Source organism: Lonchura striata, chromosome 4 (assembly GCF_050655825.1).
Source record: "Lonchura striata isolate lonStrDom1 chromosome 4, ASM5065582v1, whole genome shotgun sequence".
Lineage (NCBI taxonomy): Eukaryota > Metazoa > Chordata > Aves > Passeriformes > Estrildidae > Lonchura > Lonchura striata.
The window spans coordinates 70,760,536-70,785,646 of record NC_140706.1 but is presented as its reverse complement, the minus strand read 5'-3'; the positions used below and the strand labels follow the sequence as shown (position 1 = coordinate 70,785,646).

Here is a 25,111-nt window from a genome sequence, read left to right as displayed (position 1 = left end):
CATTTACTTCACTTGAAATATGCACATACATCATCTGAAATAATTTTTGAAGGGAACACACTGGATTTGGGAGAATACAGAGGCTGTGTTTAAGAGATCAAAGGGCAGATAGCCATAGTTTGGTGGGAAGCATCTGGTGTCAGCACTGTCTGTGGCTTGAACCTCAAACAGGTACCTGGAAATTGTGGCATCTCATTCATTCTGTGCCATTAATGGCCCAAGTTCTGCTTCCTATTTTTCACTGTGGGTGTAGTTTTGTCTTTATTTTAGTGTAAGGTGTGTTGATATTTATGCTACTATAGAGTCCTTCTTAAGCTTTTCCACAACTGCAAAAGCTGAGGTATTTATTTGGCATAAAGAGAGGTTAAAAACCCCCATATTTTTAAGACTCTAGAAGGAAACTTGGTATCCTGTCTTCCCCCAACTCTTTGTGTGGCCTCAGTTAAACTTCTGGTTTCCTGAAGCTCCAGCACCTCAAGATGGTAAGATGGACATAAAAGTGATCAAGGTATGTAGAAAGGGAGGATATTGTAATAATACTGAAGATGATGTTAGGACTTTCAGGCCCTAATAATTTATTGTTAACTCTGATGCTGAAGGAACCAGCAGCAATGGCTGGAAGTGCTTCAGAAGTCTCTGGTCAGGCAGGGTCAGGTCAACCTCTTGCAAAAAAAGGCAAAAAGAAGAGGCATTTTTGCCCTTAGGTGAAAGAATACAATTCCTGGGAACTTTTTCCTGAAAAGGAAAGGTTGTCTTCCATGCTCAGGAGTGGGGAAGGAGCTGTTGCAGGTGCCTCAGCTGCAGACAGTGCTGCTCAGCAGCTTGGTTCTGTTCTTGTCCCCCAGCTTTCAAGGCAGCTGTTTTGATTCAGCAGTGGTACCGGCGCCATGTGGCTCGGCTGGAAATGCGCCGCCGCTGCACCTGGAGGATCTTTCAATCCATTGAGTATTCCTGCGAGCAGGATCAGATCAAGGTATGGTGCAAGGAAAAGAGCAGCTAGGAAAACACATAGGAAGCTGGTTTCTGTGCTAGACTCTGACTTTCTGGCTGCTGGCTGGTAACCCTCTAAGTGCTTCAGTGGGCCAGGGACTGGGTTTTCTGCCCCTTTTTAACCTATTGATTCCCTGCCTGCATGTGTTGCATGTAATGAACCTCAAAAGCAAGCCACAAGAGTAATTTTACAGAGTCTTTTCTGGAGTGAACACAGTAGGCAAGTCTATTTGGTTTGTTAGGTTTTAACTTTGATTAAAATTCTCTTACATGGCTGCTTTGCTCTCAGAAAGAGGAAGGGCTCATAGCATACTTCTCCCTGTGGCTGAAGGTAAAGCCACTGTTTCAACTTCATTTCAAGAAAGTCAACACTTAAATTGGTACGATGAGAGTTTCTGTACGTATCAGACAGCTAGAGAAGGGCAGAGGTAAAACTTCCGGAAAGATGATTATGATAGGTTGATATTCTGTTGAATTTCATTCTGGGGTGAATGATGGGCTTTCCCTCTTCCTGCAGCTTCACAACTTCTTCAGTTACCTCATGGACCAGTTCACACCAAGCAGCAGCAAAGAGAGTAAGTTTGTGTTCTATTTGCAGATGTGGCACAAACAGCCCCAAAGCCTGCACGCTGCATAATTCATTGCCCAGTGTTGGGCAATCTTCAGGATGGCACATGTGGCTGAGAGTCTCAAGAGTGATGGCATCAGGATTAGAGAGTGAATTGTCTGGAGACTGTGAGCTGTGTAAGGGATCTGGGGCAATTCCTGCTCTTAGGAGCTGGAAGGAGGCATAAAGGTTCAGTATGTTCTCATGGAATCACAGAAAGGTGCACACTGCACATGGATATTTGTCTCCGCAGCCTTTTCCTCACTGCAAGTTTTGCAGCATGCCAAGCAGTAGCCAGCATCCATGGCTGCATTTGCTCCCGAGCCAGCCTAACCAAACAGCTCTTCTGTAGCAAATTACTAGGATGGTACCTGGAGCCACTTAACTACTTTTTTGTCTGTTTCTCTCTCTTTTTTTTTTTTTTTTTTTTTTTTTAAATCAACCCCACTAATCTGCTGTCCAGGGGATTTTATCAGTCGCATGTTCATAAGTGGGGAAAGTTACAAAGAGGCAGAGCTGGAAAAATACTGTGACTATGAATCCATAGAGGTGCCAGACTCCTACACTGGACCCCATCTCTCTTTCCCACTCCTTCCTGACCATGCCACGGCCTTGCTGGAAGCTTTCCAACAGAAACAAGTAAGGATCCCAAAAAGGTACCATGCTCTCCCCTTCTCTGAACTGGGGTGTAGGGTAGATGATTTGGTCTTAACTTTCTTACCAAGCTCAATTGACTGGAGTATAACAAGCTGGCTGGCTCTTAAACAAAATGGGGTTGAAAGCTATATGGTATTTCCTAATGCCATAGAAATGTTCTTCTTCCTGAAAATATACTCCTGACAAAACTGAACACTTTATGTAGGGCTGTACCAATATTAACCTGAAATTCATTTTAAAAGGGGAAAATCAGCAACAGCTCATGCTGAGACTTTTCATCATTTTTTGTTCATATTTCTCAATTTGTAAATAAGTATAGGATGGCCCAGAGGGAGACAGCAAATTGGTGTTTTGTGCTATGCAACTTGGACTCTGGTTCAAAATGTAAATTGTGAGTTTTTGGATGAGGAAGCTAAGTACCACTCCAGAACTAACAAGACAAGCCTTCATACAACTGCAGTGCTCTGCTGCCATCCCTTAGCTAATGTGCTAAACTGCAAACTAGGCCAAAATATCCCTTCTCCAAAAAGAACTTATAAACCAAATGTGTCTCACGTTCTAGCTGCATTAAATGGCTACACCCTGGCTTTAAGCATATCACTGCAGGACATGTGGTCACTCACAGACTGGTTCAATATGGAAAAGCTAAGAAAGATCTAGAGGAGCAACTTTCTTACCTGTGATATTGGGCTGGAATTTCTGCTGCTCCTGGAGGTGGGGTAGCCTAGTGGGTATAGTCTTGTATACAAGGTGCTGGGGCTTTAGGGTTGCCTTGCCAGCCCTCTCAGTCCTGAGGCTGGGCTGCCTTGTGCAAGTGTCTGCCATCCTGCTGTTTCCCAGTATTTCCCTCATCTTATTTGTAAGCCCATAGGTGAGCACAGACTGTCATCCCAGAGAGAATTTCTACCGTCCAGGATATCCCGGTGGAATCTTTGCAGCCACAGTGGTGCTGCTCAGAGGACACTGATTTCCTGCTTTAATCCCTTCACTTTCTCCTAGTAGCAGCTCCATGCTCGTTATGTCTTAAACCTCCTGCATGAGACCAGGAAGCACCTCAAGCAGTTGCCAAACATCAGCCATGTCTCCACCTGCTACAGCGAGGAGGTCACCGTGTGTGGTGGGTCCCTTGCAGCCTCTGGGGTGGAATGCTCCTATGGGAGGGTGGGGCAGAGAGAAAATGAGAGCAAGAGCACGCTGCCACCCTCTGTAGTAAACGTGGAACACAAATGCTCTCTATAAGCAAAGTGTGTGATGCCTTTTTTCTCTCACCCCAAACTTGGAGTTGTTTTATTAAATCACAGAAACCACATCCAGCTGAGGACTGGTCACAAAACTTGGTAGTGGTCTGACCTGTTCTGTGGTCTGGGATTATTTAAAGAACAAAATCCTGAAGCTTTTCTGGGCTAGCACCAGCGTGTACCTGCAGATCCAGAATGTTAACACCTCTTTGTGTCCTATAAGTAAATTTGAGACAAAGCTTTTTACTTTTTTCCTATTCTGACTAATGTTAAAATGCCGAGATATTTCTGAAAAATACATAGGACAGACTCTTGTATGCAGTCAGCCTCTGGAAAACAAACCTCTCCAATATTATGTTAAATGAGAATTACACTGTTATTTTGAATGTAAAGCTTCCTCCCATATAATGGCAATCTTGTGCCATGTTGTGCCATCACATAAGATAAATGAACAAAGCTTCTAAATCAGTCTTCAGCAGATGGTGTAAGTTTTTTTACTGTCCTTCTTAGACTTCAGCTCAAGCCTTACACTGTATCCTTGTCCTCTAGGCTTGCACTTCCCAAAGTATTTCTGTGGTGATTAATTAACAAAGGACATAGTTTGTAGCAAGTTACATATTAGTGTTTTTTTAAAGTTCAAGGTAAACATATTGTGACTCATCTCTTTGTGCCTGTCAGGAGACTTACATGGCCAGCTGGATGACCTGTTCCTCATCTTTTACAAGGTAGGCACCAAATTTGGAGAGGAAGGCTGTCCAGGCATTGCAATGGGTATCTCATGGGTCATGTTGAGATATGTTTGCAAAATTGGGCTGTTCATGTGCAATTCTCCAAGTCAATTAGATTGGTTTTAAATGGCTTCACAAATCAGTAGCTTATTCCCTTACTGACTGGGAAATCTGATATCCATGTCCATTTATTAGTGCAAATGGGTGTTTTTCTAGTGCTGATACCAATGACAACTCTCTGTGGTTGCCAGTTTCACTGCTGGGGCCCACAAGATAAAGATGAGCAATGATCTGTTGTAACCTGGGACAGGAGTGAGAGGCTGCAGCTGCGGGGAGGGCATTTGGACACCTTGGAGAGGCCTCTCTGGTGACACCTGCCTGTTCCTTGCTTTTACAGAATGGCCTTCCTTCCCCTTCCAAGTCCTATGTGTTCAATGGGGACTTTGTAGACAGAGGCAAGCAGTCCCTTGAGATCCTTGTTATCCTCTTTACCTTCCTCCTGATCTATCCCAAGGAGGTTCATCTCAACCGTGGGAACCACGAGGACCACATGGTGAACTTACGGTATGGCTTCTGTGCAGGGCTGAGCACCATTTCGAGGGCCTTGTGCAAAATCCCACTGAGCTTCCTTTCTCCTGTTCCTTTAGCTATGGTTTCACCAAGGAAGTGATGCAGAAATACAAGGTAGGCCTATGTTTATGTCTCATTTACCATGTGAGTTGTGCATTTAGAAGACTTGATGCTTTATCAATTTTTTTCTTTCTCTCAGGTGCATGGGAAGAAAATCTTGAGGATGTTTCAGAATGTCTTCTGTTGGCTGCCCCTGGCCACCCTGATTGATCAGAAAGTCCTCATTATTCACGGGGGCATCTCTGACACCACTGACCTGGAAATGCTTGAGAAAATTCAAAGGGACAAAGTAGGTTTTATTCCCAGTTATTGCAAGAGACGATAGTGTTGATGATTTGTGGTGAGAAGCTCATTTCTACATGCCAGCTTAGCTGTTGACAAGACAAATCTAACAGATGGTCGCCCTAGCCAAGGTTGTGTTCAGGTATAGGCTTTGGTTTATTAGTGTGCATGCAGGAGCTGTGAAGGAATGAAGCAATCTTGGCTTCTGGAATATGTGCTGGTGCTGAAATAAAAATACAGTGATAATGAGACATTGTCCCACAGTTCCTTAGCCTGTTTTTACCCCCTAGATTTCCAGAAGGAGTTTGATTAATCATTTAACTTGTTTCTGCCTCACTCACCCAGTTGGGAAATACCCCTTTACTTCTCCAAATAAAATCACAACACTTGCTTTAGTCATTAATGCTTCCTTTGCTCTGCTGCCTAGTTCCCTTTGCAGATGGAACCTGGACATGGGTCCCAGCTCCAAATCCAGGATGGCACTAGTAGTTCTCCATAGTCAAGCAGCAGTTGATGGCAAGAAGGGAATGGGGCTTGGAGGCTTGGAGTCTGCCAATGGAACACACTAGAGCTGGAGGTCTGGGTTTCATGCTGTGTTATCAGCTCTGTTTCTCTCATACCTTTCAGTTTATTTCTGTGTTAAGGCTGAAGAAAAGGAAGGAATCGAGTAGAAAACCACAAATACAGGCCATAAATGGGGAGAACGAATCAGGCACTGATGCAGCAGCAAATGAGGCAGCTCCCAGGTTATCTCTGCAGCCCCAGTCAGCCCAGGCTCCCAACACAGCCAACAGGCTGGAGTTCTCCAGGTGGCTCCGGCAGACGGTGCAGGAGCAAATCGACACATGCCGCCGGCTGATGGACATCAGCGAGTCAGAGCCAGAGGAGCTCACCTATTCCAGCATGGTCTCCTTGAAGGATGTGGATGAGCCATGCTGGACTCGCCAGGAGGAGTGGAAGCAGGTGAGGAGTCTTAGCAGGGTCCTGAGCTGGGTGTGCTGTGGGTGCCTCCTGCACCAGTTGGTTCTTCAGTGGTAGGTGGCCAGGAAGGACTGTTCTGTAAGGCCATGGGGATGTTTCACTGGGTACCTTTGTTACCTCCTGGGAGGAGCAGCTAGGGACTTTCTTTCCTTGTTTTTCCAGCCTGGGAGTCTCTTCTGTGCACTCTGAAACTGCTGCTACTTAGTTGACATTACATATGACCTTCCAATGCTGCACACCTTTCCACTTGTGTTATATATTGAAGTCAGGGTTAAAGGGATTAAGCCTTAATCTACACAGTGGTTACTGAGTTAGCACTTTTATTTCTGGAGACTGTGGGAGGTCCTGGCTAGAGAACAAAGGCGTTTTATACTAAGCCCACTAATGGCCTCCAGATCTGCTGGTTGTTCTTGCCCCAGGACTTGTGTTTTGGGATGGAGCAAGACAGGCAAGGCTCTTGGACATCTTAAGGCTAGCAAAGGCAAAGCTTATATCAGGCCTGAGTTATGGACATCCCTCTTTCCCCAGACACTTTGGATGTGCCTGTAGCTCATGGCAAGCAATATTGCCACTTCTGAGGTGGGCCAGGTCTGTGACAGTCTTCAGCTGGAATGCAGGAAAAATGTCTGCTCCCTGGCACTCTGGTTATAACAGCAGTCTAGGGAGAGATTCTGAGACTGAGCTGTACTTGCGTAGTAAACTTTTCCAATCCTTTCAGGTTTTAGACATCCTCTGGAGCGACCCCATGCCTCAGGAGGGCTGCAGAGAAAATAAGGTGCGAGGTGGTGGCTGCTACTTTGGGCCTGATGTGACGGAGAAGTTCCTTGACAAATACAACTTGCAGTTCCTCATCCGCTCTCATGAGTGCAAGCAGGAGGGCTATGAGTTCTGTCACCACCGCAAGGTCAGTTGGGGGTGGTGTGAAGGGTACTTGGGTTTCCATCCTGCCAGGGTGTGGTTTCTTGGGAGGGTGGCTTGTCTCAGTTCTGCATTTCTTCCAGTGGGGCTTTAGGCACATGCAAAATCCTTCAACAGGCTTATTGGGAGTTAACTGAAGTGTGTTTCCATCTGAAGTCTTAGTTCAGGGAAATCTGGAGCCACCTGCTCTGCTCAGGACACGGCTGTGCAGGCAGACCATGTCCTTGTGTGTGGCGCTCGAGAAAAGATCTGAACCCGCTTTTGCCATGGCCCCCACTTAGTGCAGCTGTTCCTGTAGATGAGCTACAAAAGGGTGCTACTGAGCTGCTGCAGCCAAGTTCTGTTTTCAGAAGATGCACAGTCAGGTCAGTGGTTTTGTCAGGGCGCTCCAGCTCTGGAGAGTGGAATTGTTCAGAGAGAGCACAGGAAAACTGAGGAAGCCCAGCATGTGGCCAAATCAATGTGTAACCAGTGCTACCCATGAGGAACTCACACTTGGCAAGGCTTCCAGGCCAGCTGCCAGCTGTCTCTCCCTCTTCTCCACATAAAATGGTGCTTTCACAGCCTGTGGACTCCAGGGGGGATCAGGTGTGTTGCTTACACATATATAAATATTACAGGATGTATGTGCTGACCGCAAATGCCTTTTTTTGGGATTAGGTGCTGACCATCTTTTCAGCCTCAAACTACTATGAGATTGGCAGCAACAGGGGAGCCTATGTGAAGTTGGGACCAGACCTCATCCCCCACTTCGTTCAGTACCAAGCAAACAAGACAGCCCATATGCTCACTATGACTCAAAGGCAAGGCTTTCTAGTTGCTCCGTATTCGCCAAGTCAAAATTCCCAAAGGGAAAACTTTGTGAGCTTCTAGAAAGTTTGACTCTGGAGATGAACTTTCACAGCTTGATTTTCTAAAGAATAGCTCTGCAGGAGGGATTAAACTTTGTACTTGAAGTTACTGAGGAAAGCTTAAGGGTTGAGAAGGGATTGTTAACAAAATTCCAAGGGGATTTTTCTAAAGCTTGCTGATTTTCTTCAGCTCCTCTTTTCCATGTCAGGTTTTAACTTTGGACCTTTGCTGAGGTGCTTTTGCATGGTTACTTCACAGATGAATGCAGGGACTTGTGGCTGGGAAGCGTGCCCTGGGCATGCAGTGCCTTGTCACAAGCATTGAGATGCACCTGTAGCTGTGCAGAGCAGTTGTGTGAGGCTCTGGGCATTCCATGGACAAGCCAGGTAGAGCACTGGGAGGGAAGGTGCAGTTTTTCTTCTGATTCATGACAAGTCCTTCAAGTGCTTCTCTCTGTTCTGTATCCTCCAGAATCAGCAGAGTAGAGGAGTCAGCCTTTCGAGCCTTGCGGGAAAAGCTCTTTGCTCACACCTCAGCCCTCATCACTGCCTTCAGGTCCTACGATGGGGACAATACAGGTAACTCAGTGCTGAGGGATGTGCAGGTTCATTGCCTGGTTGCATAGGGCTGAAGGGACTGAGTTAGTGGCTGGTTGGGAGACTGCTCACTGAAGTTGCCACCAGCTGTCATGGGGAGGCTGTATCAAACCTTGCCAGAAGTAATTTGCTATTACTCAGTCTCTGTGGATGCTTCTGAGTGACACCATAAAGTGGGGGTGCTGGAAAAGCAGGATATCACTAGCCTGAAGTGTAGTAATTGAGGCTAGTCCTATAAGAACTCCTTGCAGCTGGAGTACTAATGAAGCCTTGGGAAGATGACCTGGAACATGTCTGTTGTCACTTGAGAAGGGCTGGGATGAAGAGCCCCTTCAACGCTGGAGTCAAACTCACGAGAGAAAAGAGAGGGATGTCTTTGATGGCAGTTGTCTCTGTTAGACCCTTAAGGAAGGAGCTGAGAGTTCCTGTGGCAACAGGAGTGCTGTGTTGGTGCAGTGACCAAGAGTTGTTGCTGTGAACTGCCTATTGGTGGGCTGGGGAAAAAAAGGGGTATGGTGGCTGCAGAACTGCTCATAGGGAAAACTGCTTTCTTGCTTTCTTCCCTGCCAGCACAACTGTTCATAGGAATCCAGCTCAGTTGTTACAGCCACTGCTAAAATGGGCAGTGGGCTGCAAATTTCTAATTAAATACTCAAGAGTTAGTGTCTCGCATTTGTTCAGATGTTTGCAGCCTCATAGCCTTGATTTGTTACAATGATGAAAAGCTTGCTGAGGCTTGGTTCGGAAGCATGTGTGCCTGCACTGCAAAATAATGCTGTGCTGTCAGCAGCACCTAGGCTGTATGTCACAGTTTCAGGCTTTGTCTTTGTCTTCACGTGCTTTCTGCTGCCTGTGTCCTAGAGGTGTCTCCCTTTTGTGTACAGGAAAGATCACTCTGAGCAACTGGGCAACAGCAGTGGAGTCAGTGCTGCGGCTGGGACTGCCCTGGCGAATGTTGAGGCCGCAGCTGGTGCGCAGCACTGAGGATGGCATGCTGGAATACAAATCCTGGCTGGATGACTTGGCCATGGAGCAGAGGAGCCAAGAGGTAAGCACTCAGCCCCTTCCATCAAAGCATGATGTGAACAGCTGCTCACCAGATCCCTCACATGTACAAATTGTCAATTGTAGTACAAAAGGACAGTGGATGGTATCTGCATAATCCAAAATCACACTGCAGGTGACAGGAAGTCTTGCCTGAGCTCAAGTATTCCTGGGGCACCCAGCCTGTTTTTACGAAGATGATGGATGTGAAATCAAAATTTAGAGGTAGTTTTGGATGCAGGCTTGTGGGTAGGAAAACTGTATTCCACTCTTCAAGTAGCAGTTTCTTAATGATGCCCAGCAAATGCAGCTCTACAGTGGTTATAAAATGCAGCCTGGCTCACTGTTAGCCCATAAGAATGCTGATGGGAAAGGACAAGTTGCTGAAAGTCTGTTCTGCAGCTGAACAGAGGATCCAGTTATAACATACCTGGTTGATAAAGCACTGCTGGCAAATTCTTGAGAGCAAAAAATATTATTGTTTGTGGAGACATGTGCAATAACTCAGAGAGAGCAGAGGTGTCAGAAAGACAAAAACTGTGATTGTGTCTTTAAGCACATCCAGTCGAGCTTGCTGGAAGTCATTTATCGGAACAGATCCAACTTAGAGACCATATTCAGGATCATAGACAGAGACCATTCAGGTAAGCACGTCTGCAGGGCCTGTTGGTCACCGCCTTGTGTTCCTTTCTGCTTTGGAGCTTCCTTTAATATGTGTAGAGGTGCTTTTATTTAGGCTTGGGTCCTCCTGCTCCCTCCCACGCTTCTGCCATGTCCATTTGTATTATGCCTCTTTGCTGCTTTAAGTTGTGTTTCAGCCAGTGTTCTCCACATTAGATCTAGCTGCAGCATGTAAAACGCTCCTCCACAGGTCTCATCTCCTTTGAGGAATTCCAGCAAACATGGAAGCTGTTCAGTTCCCACATGAACATTGAACTCACGGATGATGGCATTAACGACTTGGTCCGCAGCATTGACTTCAACAAGGATGGCAACATTGACTTCAACGAGTTCCTGGAAGCCTTCCGCCTCGTCAAACAGCGCCTGTCCTGAGAACCTGCCGAGGGTTGCCATGTCCCATGCCTTGATTTCTACAAAGCCAGGACTGTCCCACCTAACCTAGAGTGTGCCTGCAGATGGCAAGCAGGGAAAGGGAAGGCAGGTGCCCAAAACAGACATCACTGTAGGTGATAGCTGTAACCCATCTGGGGAAGCTAACAGGTGAAATAGATGAGCTGCACTTCAATTCCAACTGCTTTTAAAAGAAGCTGTGTTTTAAATAGTTGCCTGCTCCAAGGGAAGATGCAACTTAGCTTCTCTTGTCAATGTGAGAAAATGTCACAGGTGTATTGACGTGCAGTAAAGTGAAAGTCAATGTATTACTTGTAGGCAGCGTTTTAAGGAGGTAGCACCTGTTTGATTGCAGCTTTCCTTTTAATAAACTGTTTTTTCTAGACTGCTGTTGCTTGGCTGTTCATTTCTTCTCTAGTTAACTCTGTGAGCAGCAGTGCTGTTCCAGTGATGACACCTACTTCCCTGCTCGTGTTCCCCTGCTGTGGTAAGCTTGTTCTGGAAGTTCGGAGCTACTAAGTACATGTAGTAGTAGAGCAGAATGTTGGAAGAAATACCTCAAATGTGCAACACTGTCTCTAGCAGGGGCACATGTTTAAAAGATCTATTGAGATAATTTAATTTTCAAAGCCCAGGGCAGTAGATCAAGTAGCCCCCTGCTAGGGAGCCTATGCTGCAGGTTTGTTAGTTTCGAAGCATGGTAGGACTCCAGCTCATGAAGTGAGCTGGAATGTGAAGAGTTTGCAAAACAAGAAACAATGTGTTTCTCAAATACAAGCAGCACAGTCTAGCAGTGGCCCCATGGCAGAAGACTTAACTTAAGACTGCTACCCCAGCCCCCAAAAGAGAATTCTAGTCTCACTGAATTTCTTATAGAGCTCATTGTCCAGTGCAGACAATTTATTAACTGGAACTATGCTTCCAAAAGCATAGATTGGACTAATCATGTTCCCCCTTAACTAGAGTTCCACTCAGGCTTTTTCAATTGTAATGCAATCATGCTTCCACAAAGACTCTCAAATGCACAATACAGGTCCCAGCACATTCCAGCTGTATTTCTATCTTTCCATCCTTCAAATTTAATGAATGGAATTAATTCTGATGGCTAATGAATAAAATTATTTTGCCTCTTCCATGTTTTTTTCTGCTGTACAAACTCCTACTGCAGAGATCACTGTTTTATGTTTCAGTTATTTTAAGTGACTTTGGTACTGAGGGGAAAAGCAGGTCTCTCTCGATGGTAGGGGGTGAGTAGGTCCCTGCTCTGCAGCCCTTGCTGCCAGGTAGGATCTAGGGGCCATACTTTTAATTTTGGTTTGGGGACTGAGGCTGCCAAGCAGCTCTGTGGCACTGGGTTTGACAGCCTGTTACCTTGCAGTGCCTGGAGCAGAGTGAAGTGCACTTACCTGGAGCTGTGAGCAGCGTCACTGCTTTGCTGATGTCACCGAGAGCCAACACCACACACCACTTATTACAAAGTCAGACTGAATTTATTACTCTTGGGCAATTTAAAAAAAGGCAGAAGACAACATCCAGACATACTGTTACTTAGAGGGGCAGCAAAGCTTTGTATAGTTCATATATGTAAAGTGATAAAACATAACCATTAGATCCTTGCAGTCCAAAGGAAGGACAGAAACTGGAAACATGAACTTTCTGCAGCTTGCCCCAGTAATTGACTGGTATTGCAGAGAACAACAGAGTTACAGCAACAAACATCTCTGTAATGATTTAAGTTAGCTGTTTACACAATGGTGCTACTTGATCGTTCTGACAGAACATGGAAGCAGGCTAAGCTTTCCACAAACTGAGTCATTAGTGAAACAATCCCCTCAGCACTGCATTTTTTAGGACAACGCTGTTGTAAAAAATGAAAAAAGGAAAAAATGTACAATAGTACATATAGTTTTATAGTAAAATGGTATCTGAACAGATTCAGTTTTCCTTCTTTTGTTAAAGCATATAAGCTTTATAAAATATAAACCTTCCAAAGGTCAATTTTAAAAGCTTAGAAGAGGCTTTGCTAATTCTAAAGTAACAGACAAAATACCATTTTGCTCCTACAAGATATGTGTTTTATTTTACCTCAACAGTTTTAGCCTTGGAAGGTGAGCCATGAACTCCACTACCATGTTCTGTGTAAACCTCCACCAGTCAACTGAAGGCTCCCCCTCGGATGGGAATGCTCTCATTCAGCCCGTGTTCTATTAGCTTGATGTCCTCCAAGTCATCCTTGATGATGCTGATTAGGTGACTCAGCCCTTCTTGCTGCTGCTTCAGGTGCTGCAGACAGTTCAGAAACCAGTGTGAGTACTGTTCAGCTTCACAGACTTACTAGGTAATATTTCTCAAAAGTGTCATGACTGGTGGCATTGGCACATTGATAATCCTGGCATCATTTCTTTGAAGAAGGAATAACAGCATTTCTGTACTAATAGCCTATCTCCACAGAGTGGTTTTGCACAATAGCTTGGTGCCCTAGCACTGAGACCAATTATAAGGATGACTTCATCAAACAAGGCAAGAACATGGCATTCCAGATCCAGTCAGCGTGTGTCTGGCTTAAATGATCAAGTTCAAAGAGTAGGCCAGGGTTCTACCCAGTAACACTTACTTGCTTGATTTCCCTTAAGAGGTCTGAATCTATGTAATAGCGTTCTTCAGCCCGCACTGCTCCAAAGTGGTTCTGCATCCTGATCTGAGACATGAGCTCATTCAGCCTACCCTGGGAAGAGAAACAGGCTTCAGTCAAACACAACTCATTTACAGCTGGTACAGCTTCAGCATCTACCACTCCCTGCGTCTCCAGCGCTGAAAGTATTGCTGTTCATTCAATTTTTAGATGTTCTGGAAGACATGCAAGGGGTAAGCGACTCCATTATTTCCAAGAACTCAAAACTACTGGAATACCTATTGGCTATTCAGCAAAGAGCATGATGCTACAACCTATCACATTGCCAGACCTTCCACAACGAATAGACACACATGGTTTGGAAAACTGACATGTTTTTAGTGAGGAAACCCCAGAGGTGTTAGCCAAACTCTGTCAGCCACTCACCTTGAACTGCGTGGGTGCATTAAGTTCACACTGAATTGTATCCAACTGTACACGAAGCTGCTCCTCATCTGCTTGAATAGCATAACCACTTTTCCTTTGGATCTCCTGCTTTATTAGCACCTACAAAAGAAGCCTTTGACGTTCATTAGAGAACACTTGGCCCATCTGTCTCCCCACCAGCCCATCTACATCTTTTTGTCCTTCCTTCAGCCTGTTTCTCACTGGATTTGCTCTGTCATTTAGTCTGCTGCTCTAAGACCTCAGGGCAATCCTGTGGTTTTGGGTAAGTGAGAAAGAAGGTTCCCAAGTACGGTAGACCTGAGCTTTCCCTGAGAGCTCTGCCTGCTACTTAAATGAACACCTGTTAGCTGAAGTCAGAATAATTTTCAGCACTGGCCTGCACAAGATGGAACAGGTTTTTCTTCCCTCTGAGACTGTTTTTGGCACTAGACTGTGTCAAAGGACTTAATTAGATTATCCCTGTTACCTGCAAAGTTCTGTGTGAAAGCGCCATCAGTTTCCTTTTGTACTGTGCAATTTTTGCCATAGTTGTCGTTTGGTTTTTCTGCAGCTCACTGATATCTTCTGATATTATCTGCAGAAGAGATGGGAGTAAATTGGAAGCCAGAGAAGTTTTTGATAACACAACACGGTAGGCCTGATTTAAAACTGGGAGCTTCATGATGCTACACAACCCAGCAATTTGGTGTCTTTGACCCAGATGATTTTAGAAAGCTTTCTTCTACCTCTATTGTTCTGCTTTATGCTTATTTTCATACACAACTGAGATTTTTAGAAGGCACTGGAAAATTGGTTGTCCAAAGTTAAAAGTCCATGCCAATACAACTTAATAGAGCTGGTGTGGATTAGCCTGTAACAAAACAGTAAGCCTGAACATGAAACAAATGAAAGCCCAACCAATCTGCTCAGTTTTTGGGCAAAGATCTATTTAAGGGATATTTTAAGAACATGGTTCATGTTTCTGCTTTGAACACACAGGGGCAGGTGCATTTAATAGCACATCCTTTGTCAACAACAAGTACAATAAAGATGAGCACCCTTACATCTAATCGAGTTTGATGCTGTTTGGTCATCTGATCCTGGACCTTCAATCTTCTCAGAAGTTCTTTGAAACCCACCATTGGTACAGGAATAAGCCTAGAACACAAATATTTCTTACAACATGTTTTTATACTGGACACATGGTAAGGTTTAATAATTATGAACAGAATCTAATATAAAGTCACAGATTATGTTGATCTTTTATAAATTAATAAATAACCATATATTCTTTTGCAAAGTTCTAGCGTCCTCACTATTCCCAACAACCTGTTCCTTTTTCATAAAGAAACCAGCCCAATTTATCTGTAACCACTGGAGGGTACAAAGGTGCAGCACATTCATCAAGAAAGAGAAAAAAACCATAATGGTTGCAAAAAATAAGTCACAATAACTAATCTGTGTAATGGAGGACACCACACCTCCAAGGAACCCAAGTAAGACTCTTTATCCTGACAGCTCCTAAGCACCTAAATGGGTAAAGGGATTAAGACAGGCACTTCCAGTAATCTTCACTGCTTTCAAGGGGATCAGCGCTTGGCCAAGTTCTACTCAAGTAACTTTCTTTCAAGTTTCCTGTAGGGCACTATGCAATTATTATCTCCTTCTCCCTTGTTCAAGCCTTGTTGCAATATTTCAATACTTGGACACTATTTGACTTACTTATCAGGATCAGGATTATCAACTTTGGCTTGTTCCCATATAATTGGATCAACACCTGAAAAAAAAAAAAGGGATTCTTAGTATGGCTATCTGAGACATGTTACACCTGCTAATCAGAAAAAATAAAAATGCTGTGAAATACACAAACTCTATGAATCATACTAACCCAAATGCCTGTTACACAAATTAAGGTTAATTAAAGGGTAGCTCTTTAAAAGTCCTGGTCCTGAGCAGCAGCAGTAAATTCAGATCCAAAGGCTGTCAAGCACTGGTTTGAAAGCAGGGAAAAGGAATAACCCATAGGTGCTCCATTTGGATTATCCATACTTTAAAGTCATACTGCTCCCACTATATGCTATATGCTATTTGGGTCATCTGTCCTTTTAAAGTTGCTTATTGTGTGCAATAAACAAATATTTTAAAAATCAGTAACTAAGTACCAAATCAGTTGGCAAAATAATCCCAGTAGGAGTTAACTCTGACTTTTCTGCAAGACGAGGTCCAGTGCCTTTTCCAATCCAGATTTCATAACCTTTCATATCCTAAACATGGACATATATAAAAGCTGTAGACACAAAAGTAAGTAATTTAATCAAATGACATGAAAAGCCCTTAATGATATATGTGCAAAGCTGTCTGTGGCCATAGAAGCAAGCTAAGAGAGCCATCTGAAAACTAGCAAATGAGTACAAGACATGATTATTCTGATTTTTAACTTTTCTTTTTTTCTTTTCACAGGTGTTTTCCAGCAGGCCGACACCAGCTTTTCTCCCAGAGAGCCCAAAAGGCCCAGCCCACGCACCGGCAGGAGGGTTCTGCAGGAGCTGCTTGACTTGTGCCGGGGACAGCTCTGTCCTGGCCATGGACAGGCTGACCCCCAGCTGCTGCAGGGATGATTTGATGTTGGCTTGCTCAAAGTGGGCGTAGAGGGTCGTTGCAGGAACTCTCCTCGAGGTGCCATTGGGCGAGCGCTCCACAATGTAAATGATCACTTCTGTCCTAAGTGAGGCAAAATGCAGAATGTTGAGAAAAGGCCAGCAGCACAAAGGAGCTAACACAATACAAAACCACTCAAAATCCAAGCTATCACTTCTCCCAGATAACTTTTAACTTCCTTTAGCTTTGTGAGATGTAAAGTACCAGTAGCTGCAGGCTTTAATGCAGCAACGGAGAGAGAGAAAGGCTGTAAATACTATTACATTCTCCGCTCCCCCCAGTTTTACCAACCATATTCTATGGTGATAGCAGTACTACATTAAGATAACCTAAAATCACTGGTAAGATACTGGACTTAATGCCACAAGAACAACTATACGAAGGAATAAGAGATACAAATCAAACTTAGGATGAACAGTTCTAAAATCAAGGAGAAGGGAAGACTCAGGCACCAATCCTTTCTAACATGCAATATCAACAGGCAACCTGGGAATGTCACGTACTGGTCATCGGGCATCGTTTTAACACCTTCGACATTGACAGTGAGGGTCTGGTTTCCTCCCAAAATTTTATGTAGTGATTCTACGAGCTGCTGCTGCTGGCTTCGAATATCTGCTTCTTTTCTGTTAAACACCAAGACCACGAGGCCATCTTCATCTTTGTTGTTGGGCATTAAACTGTAACCCACAGCCTGCCAAGGAACAAATAAAAAATTAAGGTATGTTACTTAGCAAATGCATATCCTTGTGACATGAAGGGAAGGGGCTAAATTCCTCCATTTTTAGAGTAACTGGTTCAAAATTTAACTCACAATTTATTCAGAGCTGCATGAACATAAAATCAATCTCCTTTTAAATCAATCTTTCACACACCCATCAGTACAGCAGCTTTTGAAACAGTGTGGATTTTAACAAGTTCTAAGTATCCTTTTCGCATCAGGGGTGTTGCCAACACAGCAGAGCTCACAGCAATCAGGACCATTTTACAAACTGTCTCTTTTTCCAAATTGCAAATGGAACCAGATAATCAGACTTTCTTACAAGCAAAAGCAGAGTGGCAGCTTTCACCTCCTCTTGCCTATCAGCTCTCACCCCAAGCCGGCACTGGTGATAGGGTGTAGAGCAAGGGCTTTGTGAGGCCCTGACACTGCACGTGGGTGGGTGACCTGCACCTTTCCCCTTGTGCAAGTTCAGCTGAAGAGAGAAATGAGTTGGGGACATGCCCAGGAGCCCAGTTTTGTTAGCAGAGGGCAATCCCCTGCCATGGTGAGCCTTGCAGAACCCGCCAGCCTGCCACGGAGCACAACAGTGACAGCTAAGGAAGAATTTGTTTTTAAGCACATGACACCTCTGGTATTTCTGTTTTAAATAAATAACTCTTCCACGATCTCTTTATGCAACACAGCATTTTCAAACTAGAACAGATTTATTTTACTTCACTGTGGTCCTTCAAACAACAGCCCGTAAAAGTACCTTAGCAGCATGCATTTCTTGGTCTGGAGCTGCAAGCTTCTAATGTGTCCTAGGGCTGGAATTGTGTACAAGTGGAACCCTTCATGTAATGCTTTTTTTTATCTGATTTTGCCAGGTGTTTCCAGAGGCAGTAACCAAAATAGCTTATGACGCTCTGCTCCTGTCCCTGTGCCACCTTCTCCCCTATTTTTTGCAGGCATCTCCCACTGGTGGCACAGATGCAACTTGTCAGTATTTCACTTATGGCACGTGAATTCATGGCATTAGAAACGCTCCAGTCACAGGGACAAGAGTAAACCTAGTATCTGGCACTGTTTAATCTGAAGACTCTTTTTAGTAAATGAAACTCTAAAATAACTGATTTTGCATTACACAACTTATAATGGGCAATTTTTCAAAGCTCAGAAACTGTGAAAGCAGTTCCAGTCAACAACTTACAAGAAAATAAGCTTTCAGGTGCATTGCCAATAATATGTTCAAGGTAACACTGAAAAAGGTGACACAAAACCAGACATTTGTTAGGCAGGCACAGTTGCTGCAAAAATGTTACAGAAATCTCATAATGTATATAATCAACACTAGACTTAATTCAGTATTAACCTACATTCAGGACACAAAGTTTGCACTCCAAAGGATCAGCTCAGGGAAGGAGGGTATCACCATGCCTGCCCCAAATCCCCTTACAAGCCTGAGGCTTAGCAAGACAGTCAGCAGGTGCAGGATTTGTGGAGGATGGAGAACCACAAATTCTTTGTCAACATGAGAAGCAAAATCTGGAACTGCTGACGACTTCACACAGGGAATGGAGTCAGCATGAGCACTGGCAAGGATAAAGGCTGGCAGATTTTAAACCCGGCACAGGCCAGGTTCACAGAGGGTTATTTTAATCTAGACAAAGCTATGAAGAAAGACCCTGAAGTTCTTATTCCAAATGTTCACAGTTTCTTTCAGACAAGAAGGTTATTTTTAATTGTTTCTGTCTTATTGTAACATACACAGACACACATTAAAATTAATTTCCACAGATCTGTTCGAAGTACACACACACTAACCTGAATGCTAGCACATGAAATAGTTACTTTCATGATCCACATCTGGGCTCATTATCTAGTCCCTCCACACCACCCAGATTTCCAGATTTGATGAGTATGCATCAGAACTGTGCAGATTACCTGGAAAAATACTGTTTCAGAATACTCTTACAGTGACAAACTCTGGTTTAACACCCATGAGCTGCTCAGGCTCAGCAGAGTAAGGGCATCGGCGCCCTCTGTGGGCAGCTGAACCATGCCATACCTTAAACCGGCAGAAGGGGTTTTCCTGCGTGAACTCCACCGGAGCGATGTTGTTGTTGAAGTAGCCTTTGCCCGTGCCCCAGAAGGCCTGGAGCTGGTTCCATTTGGCCAGAATGGCGTCCCTCTCATCTCCCAGCAGTGTCGGGGCTGAGAGGGCGCTGGCAGTGTTGATGAGCTGGTTGGACTGAGCGGGTGTCTGGGCAGGCTGGTTGAACAACCCAGTGCCTAACGCTGGGTGGGATGAAGAGAAATAAATGAACCCCTTGACCAACCATGACCATGGTATCACCTACAACCTCCCTACCACCAGCATCACTTCTTATCATATTCTGACAAGCAAAATAGAAACATTGAATAAATAAATGAATTAAAATCAGTTCATGTTTCTTAAGTGTCTTTTTACAGCCATTCTTCATCTACAACAGAAGTTCCTGAATGCTACATTAGAATTTTTTTTTTTTCAATGAGACACCTGTATTGATCCATGTCACTATCTGGCACCCTCAATATCTAAATCTGAGAGGCAGGCTGGCTGTTACAAATTCAGTGAACTCAGAGCCTGAAGCTGCTTATTATCTAGCTCCATTTAAATTATCCTCAATGCCTTTTTCTTCCTTCTTCTTGTAATGCTGTGACTGCAACATCAGTTCTCTAACTACATTCTACCAGCATTAAACCAAAGGGGTAAATACTGTTGGAAGCTCAAGGATGAAGCTCAGGGACTTGCTTGAGCTCTAGTTTAAGTGTTAAACCGCCTCCTGTTACAATACACTTCTGCTCCACTACCCCAGCAACTGAAGATGGCAGTCTTGCGCTTTCACTGCTAAGGGATGGGTAAATCAAAGGCCATACTCACTGGTCTGCTGCTGCTGCTGCTGCTGAGTTCCAAAGCCTCCAAAGCCTAGCCCAGTTCCCAACCCACTGCCCAAGCCAGTTCCAGTTCCTGTGCCAAAACTGGTACCAAATCCAAAGCCTTTGTTCTGGGTAGCACCAAAGAGTCCTGGGGAAACAAGTACATGATTATTGAGAAGAGCGCAGCAGCCGTGTAATCCAAAGCACTCCTGGATTTGCTCTGAAGGCAGCGAGCCCCTCGGTCCCTTACCGCTGGTGCCGGTGTTGGTGGGAGCAGAGAAGCTGAACGCCGGTGCCGCGGTGGTGGTGGTGGTCCCAAAGCCTCCGAAGGCACCTGCCAAGCACAGACTGCGGTCAGGCAGCGGCACACGGCCCCGGAGCTGGGCACAACACGACAAGCGACCTCGGGTGTTAAGGGACAGGTGCTGACAGACGGATGGCACATGGAACAAGCATGTAGTTCACAGTGAGCATGGGGATCGAGTTCATCGTCCAAGGAAATGGGGGACAAAACACAGACCACAAAGCCAGAACTTGTATGGTGTGTCATGAAAGCAAACAAAAAGGCAGCAGTCCACTGACATCTTGTTCCTTTACCAGAGGGACGTGCTTTCCCTAGTGACACACACAACTAACAGTGCTATTTCTTACATTCCTTCTCAGGAATACTTCTGGTCAATGTCACTGCTAAGTGTGTAATAAACAACCTGATGTTTTGCGAACTTTACAAACAGTCCTAACCTCAGGAAAAAAAACAAAGCCTGAGGCCAGGTACACACAGTTGCTGTGCTTACAGGCAAAATTTACAGGTAAAATTCTACAGGGTCCTTTTCTTTAAAGCCTTGTTTCCCAATGATCCTCCCCATTACACCTCATTTGGAGATTCAACCACTAGTATAGGTAGATGGATGCAAAAGCAGTCTGCCTTCCACAGGTTTTCAGCAAAAGAAGTCACTAGCCAGCAGGAGAGGATCTAAGTGAGCACCTGAGCTCCAGTGGTGCCAATGGCACTGGCCCAAGGTGCAGCCTGCGGAGCACTGACCTGCCCGGGAAACCAAGGTCTCTGTGTTTCACGCTGCTTTTACACATGCTCAAACAACAAAAGACAGTCTGCTACGAAGGGTTTGTCACAAAGATGCTGTCTCTCCTAACTGACATGTCAATAGCAAAAAAAAAAACCAAGGTTCCTTAGATCTACTACACTCACAGTCCTCCTGTCCACAAACAAAATGAAAAGCATAAATCAAAGCTGATTTTATGTCCACTCAGCAAAAATCTTGATGTGAGTGGACACAAGAAATTGTTCCCTGTAACACCCATGTTTCAGTCCTGCCAGCAAGCGGGACACCCTGGCAGGAGCACCAGCAGACAACACCATTTTTAGGTACCTTTGTACCCACTGCAAATTTAGTCATCCTTTCTTGAAAAGGGACCTGAGTGAATACCAAAGTATCAAATTAAATATCAAATGGACTACCCACGGTCTCTTCTGGAGCAGCTCAAATGAAGGCAAAGAAATCCAGCCCAAGAGTGTTCACAGCAAATAAACCCAATGGGACTGCTGGAGTGCACAGAACAGATGAGAGGCGCTGACACAGAGAGCGATGACACTGTGGGATGGACGGAATTCCTATACGAGCAGCAGCAACGGGACCCCCTGGGCTAATTCCACACCAACACGAGCACTAGAAATCCATCCGGTCCGGTGTTTTTATAGGGAATGGGAAATATTTGAAGTGAAATGACATCAGCTGATGGCTCAGATCTGCTGGATCTCCATGGGGCCACAAAGGGCTTCCTTAGCCACCCCCCCACAGTGCACCCATGTCGTGCAGGGTTCCCTGGAGCACGAGCGTCCCCGGAGAGCTGGGGCAGGGCCGTTTTGGGATGCAGGGCTTTGGGGAACAGGTCACAGCTGGGCTCTGACTTCGTGCCGGTCGTATACAATTCGTTTCTGCACAGAAACTATTGAGGTGTGGTGCGTTCATGACAGCCAATGCAAGGCCGATGAGGAGACACGGGGGAAGATGAAAACACGACCGCAGTAGTCCAAGAATCTCATGTCAGGAAACAGGGGAAAGCTGGGATTGCTCGGGATCACCTGGATTCATTCCCATTCCAGAGACTTTTGGCTATGGGGTTATTTTTCCTCAAAAGCCATTCCTCGAGAATTTAACAGGCAAAACCCCTCCATGTCTGTGGCTCTCCAACCCATTCCATTTCCAGAGCTTTAATGGCCAGTCTTCACTGGATATGAGGATTAGGAGTCGACACGTATCCCCAGTGAGGGATGTAATTCTTGGACCCCTGCTGGTAACATTTACCACACAACACGTATTTAGGCATTATCTACCTGCGCTCGCCAGACTGTTACCAAAATTGAAAGGTGGAGTTGAGGTAGTGGAAACACCGAAATTCCCAATATTAAAATTCACCGCGGGATTAGCAGTTAATCCGAAACCCCCAAAATTAAACCCACTGGCAGTGGAGTTTGCAGTTTCAAGCCCACCAAATCCTGACGAGCGGGAAGCAGAAAAAGAGCAAGGCAACATTAGTTCTGAGTGAAAGGCAGGTCCCAGGAAAGTAAAGCTGAAGCATTTTTCCATCCCCATGGGCAAGACAGGCATAGTTACAGACAAGAGTAAAAGGTATTAACTGGTATTAAACATTAGTTGTTGGACACAAGGAGGACAGTTAAAAGCTCCACACACTGCTGCTGTAAAGACATTATTTTTCAATTGTACAATGCATAAAGCAGTAGCATTTCCCCACCTTATTTCAAAGCCATATCTTTGTGATTCAATATTCACATTAACAGTAATTTTCAACAGCCTAAGACTGCTCAGTGCAGCTGCATTCGTCTTAAGTGTAACACATAGTAGCAAAATTACTAAAATATCAGGAAGGCAAGAGTAAACCATCTTCACACAGATAATACACTCAGATACGTGACAGCAGAATAACCATGAAACTCAGCTCCAGCAGCTGAGGCTGGACCACACAAGCCTCAGTTACTCCAGGGCAGACTTATCCAAATTCTATTGCCAAAACCTGCCCACCTCAGCCTTGCTGGATTTACTGATACGCCCAGCAGCCCTTGGAAGCAGCTGAAGCAGGTTCATGCTGGACAGACAACGGGAAGTCCTGATGTGTGATCCCAGATTTCCCTCTGATATTGGTCTGTGAGTGTCACAAACCTTGGCACAGTGTACAGGCAGCACAAGGTGATGTTTTACTTTCAGATGGGGCCAGAAAGAGTGTGTGTAAAAGAGACAGTAAAATTCAGGCTGACTAGAGCAAAGATGAGTCCTGTCCCAAGGACTTGTTTGGAGCCAACAATTAATTATTTCACTAAGTGAGGGCAAGGAAAGCTCTGTCCTACACTTCACCACGACTGACAGTGACAAAAGCAGAAGGGGAAAAGCCTAACTTTACAAGTCAACCCGTCTTTTACCTTGCTAAAAAATGAACTTCCAAGGGCATCTCGTCCAAACGACGAATTTATTGCAAGCAAAATGCTGATCCGAGCCACCTCTTCACAAGCGCCTCAAGAGCGACTCCCGGACCCGCCGGGGTCCGCGCGAGGCGCGGGACGGCGCCTCTGAGGCGGCCGCGGCTCCCATTGGCCGGGGGGCACGCGCTGCCGGCCACCGCCGCTCCCATTGGCCGCAGGGCACGCGCGGGCCGCCGCCGCCGTCATTCTCATCGACGGGGGGGAACGCGCGGGTCCCTGAGGGGGCCGCGATCCCCATTGGCGGGGGGGCACGCGCTGCTAGCCTCAGCGGTTCCCATTGGCGGGGGGAGCAGCACGAGAGGGACACGCGCGGGCCGTCGCCGCGATTCCCCATTGGCCGGGGGGCACGCGCGGCCCTCTGAGGCGCCCGCTGTTCTCATTGGCGGGGGGGCACGCGCTGCCGGCCGCCGCGGCTCTCATTGGCCAGGAGAGGGGGGGGCACGCGCTGCCCGCTGCTCGGTTCCCCCCGCCCCGCCCCTCCGCGCCCCGCGCCCCCCCGCGCTCACCGGTCGGGTTGGCGGCCCCGGCTCCCGCCGTGGCGCTGAAGTTGAAGGCCATGGGGCCGATCGTGGGACGGCGAGCGGAGGCCCCCGCGGGAGGCGCGTACGAGCCCCCGCGGCGGGTCCGGCCACAAACAAAACCGGCCGCACGCGCCGCTTTTCCGCCGCCGCCGCCAAAGCGCTTCCGGGTGGCGCAGGCGACTCGCGGTGACGCAATCGGCGCGCGCCAGCGGGCTGTACCACTGCGGGCGGCGGGACGGGGGCGCCGGGAGAGGCTCAACGTCCCACGCGACGCAGGGAAATAAAGGGGAACAAGGACAGGCAGCTCTTCCCCGAGGATCGGGGGCATTCCCTGGATTTCCCCCAGCACTGGGACCGCAGTGCCGCCGTTCCTTCGGGTGTGCCCGTTGTAGGAGCTGGCGGGCGGAACTTGGCAGTGACGGCTCCCACAGGCACCCCACGTCCATGAGGGAACAGCTGGCCACGGAGATCACGGAGTCTCCCTCCGGGCACATTCCTGTGGCAGCTGCACCCAGAGCATCCCACGATGCTGGGAAAGGCAGAGCATGGGCAGATTCCAGAGCGTTTTCCCAGGGTTATTCCCAGAAAACAAGATTTGGGGTGACAACGCTGTCACAGAATCCCAGAAGGGCTTGATTTCAAAGGCACCTTAAAGCCCATCTTGCTCCTCTGCCTGCCATGGGGGAAAAATGACCAGATAATACTGGCTTTCTCATTTATGTAGTAGCTTATGCATGTCGTTGTGATTATAAGTATTTAGAATAGTATTGTTAAAATAATACAATCTATCACCTTAAGCATGCCCTGTGATGCTTATAGAAATAGTGGTGTAATCAATATAATACCTCTGTATCACTTATGGAAATAATAGTGTGATGAATGTACTGTGTTACAGACCTTAGCAAAACATAAGATGTAAAAAAATAAAGAGGCTTTTGTGTAACTAAAAGCAGTGTAAGGCCATCCACTGACCAGCCTGTCCAAGTGATAATCATGACACAAACCAGAGCACCAGAGGACAATTAGAGAATACTATGTTAAATTTAAGGAGGACACACTAAACACTTATCAAGCAGGATGGAGACTTGAGAAGAAATAAAATATATTGACCTGACACCCAGGATGTCATGGGGATAAGCAGTCAGAC

General features: G+C 45.9%; 2 protein-coding genes across 6 annotated transcripts in view; one reads left to right on the top strand and one right to left on the bottom strand.

Annotated features, from left to right (window-relative positions):
* PPEF2 (protein phosphatase with EF-hand domain 2) overlaps positions 1 to 24,901 on the top strand; it is a 28,200-nt gene extending 3,299 nt beyond the window's left edge. Inside the window, exons 2-16 of the mRNA XM_085579438.1 lie at positions 846 to 973; positions 1,508 to 1,565; positions 2,061 to 2,236; positions 3,257 to 3,371; positions 4,171 to 4,217; positions 4,618 to 4,784; positions 4,868 to 4,904; positions 4,990 to 5,139; positions 5,760 to 6,095; positions 6,832 to 7,017; positions 7,692 to 7,834; positions 8,355 to 8,461; positions 9,364 to 9,527; positions 10,080 to 10,167; positions 10,395 to 24,901. Of these exons, the coding sequence (XP_085435564.1) occupies positions 846 to 973; positions 1,508 to 1,565; positions 2,061 to 2,236; positions 3,257 to 3,371; positions 4,171 to 4,217; positions 4,618 to 4,784; positions 4,868 to 4,904; positions 4,990 to 5,139; positions 5,760 to 6,095; positions 6,832 to 7,017; positions 7,692 to 7,834; positions 8,355 to 8,461; positions 9,364 to 9,527; positions 10,080 to 10,167; positions 10,395 to 10,576 (2,084 nt within the window). The 3' untranslated portion in view covers positions 10,577 to 24,901. The remainder of the gene's footprint in view (positions 1 to 845; positions 974 to 1,507; positions 1,566 to 2,060; positions 2,237 to 3,256; positions 3,372 to 4,170; positions 4,218 to 4,617; positions 4,785 to 4,867; positions 4,905 to 4,989; positions 5,140 to 5,759; positions 6,096 to 6,831; positions 7,018 to 7,691; positions 7,835 to 8,354; positions 8,462 to 9,363; positions 9,528 to 10,079; positions 10,168 to 10,394) is intronic.
* NUP54 (nucleoporin 54) overlaps positions 1 to 25,050 on the bottom strand; it is a 40,291-nt gene extending 15,241 nt beyond the window's left edge. For 2 of the 5 annotated variants that reach the window (XM_085579441.1, XM_085579442.1), the window contains exons 1-13: positions 23,950 to 24,407; positions 22,283 to 22,444; positions 20,180 to 20,263; positions 19,934 to 20,077; positions 19,079 to 19,308; positions 16,814 to 17,001; positions 16,177 to 16,373; positions 15,375 to 15,429; positions 14,717 to 14,810; positions 14,140 to 14,247; positions 13,653 to 13,772; positions 13,209 to 13,319; positions 12,680 to 12,877 (exon numbers count right to left, since the gene is read on the bottom strand). In XM_085579441.1, coding sequence (XP_085435567.1) covers positions 12,749 to 12,877; positions 13,209 to 13,319; positions 13,653 to 13,772; positions 14,140 to 14,247; positions 14,717 to 14,810; positions 15,375 to 15,429; positions 16,177 to 16,373; positions 16,814 to 17,001; positions 19,079 to 19,308; positions 19,934 to 20,077; positions 20,180 to 20,263; positions 22,283 to 22,444; positions 23,950 to 24,292 — 1,965 coding nt within the window. In that variant the 5' untranslated portion in view covers positions 24,293 to 24,407 and the 3' untranslated portion in view covers positions 12,680 to 12,748. Of the gene's footprint in view, positions 1 to 12,062; positions 12,878 to 13,208; positions 13,320 to 13,652; positions 13,786 to 14,139; positions 14,248 to 14,716; positions 14,811 to 15,374; positions 15,430 to 16,176; positions 16,374 to 16,813; positions 17,002 to 19,078; positions 19,309 to 19,933; positions 20,078 to 20,179; positions 20,264 to 22,282; positions 22,445 to 23,949 lie in introns of those variants that run through there. The other 3 variants (XM_085579443.1, XM_021529570.4, XM_021529572.4) reach the window with 3 other exon arrangements.
* Between the last annotated feature and the right edge of the window lie 61 nt (positions 25,051 to 25,111).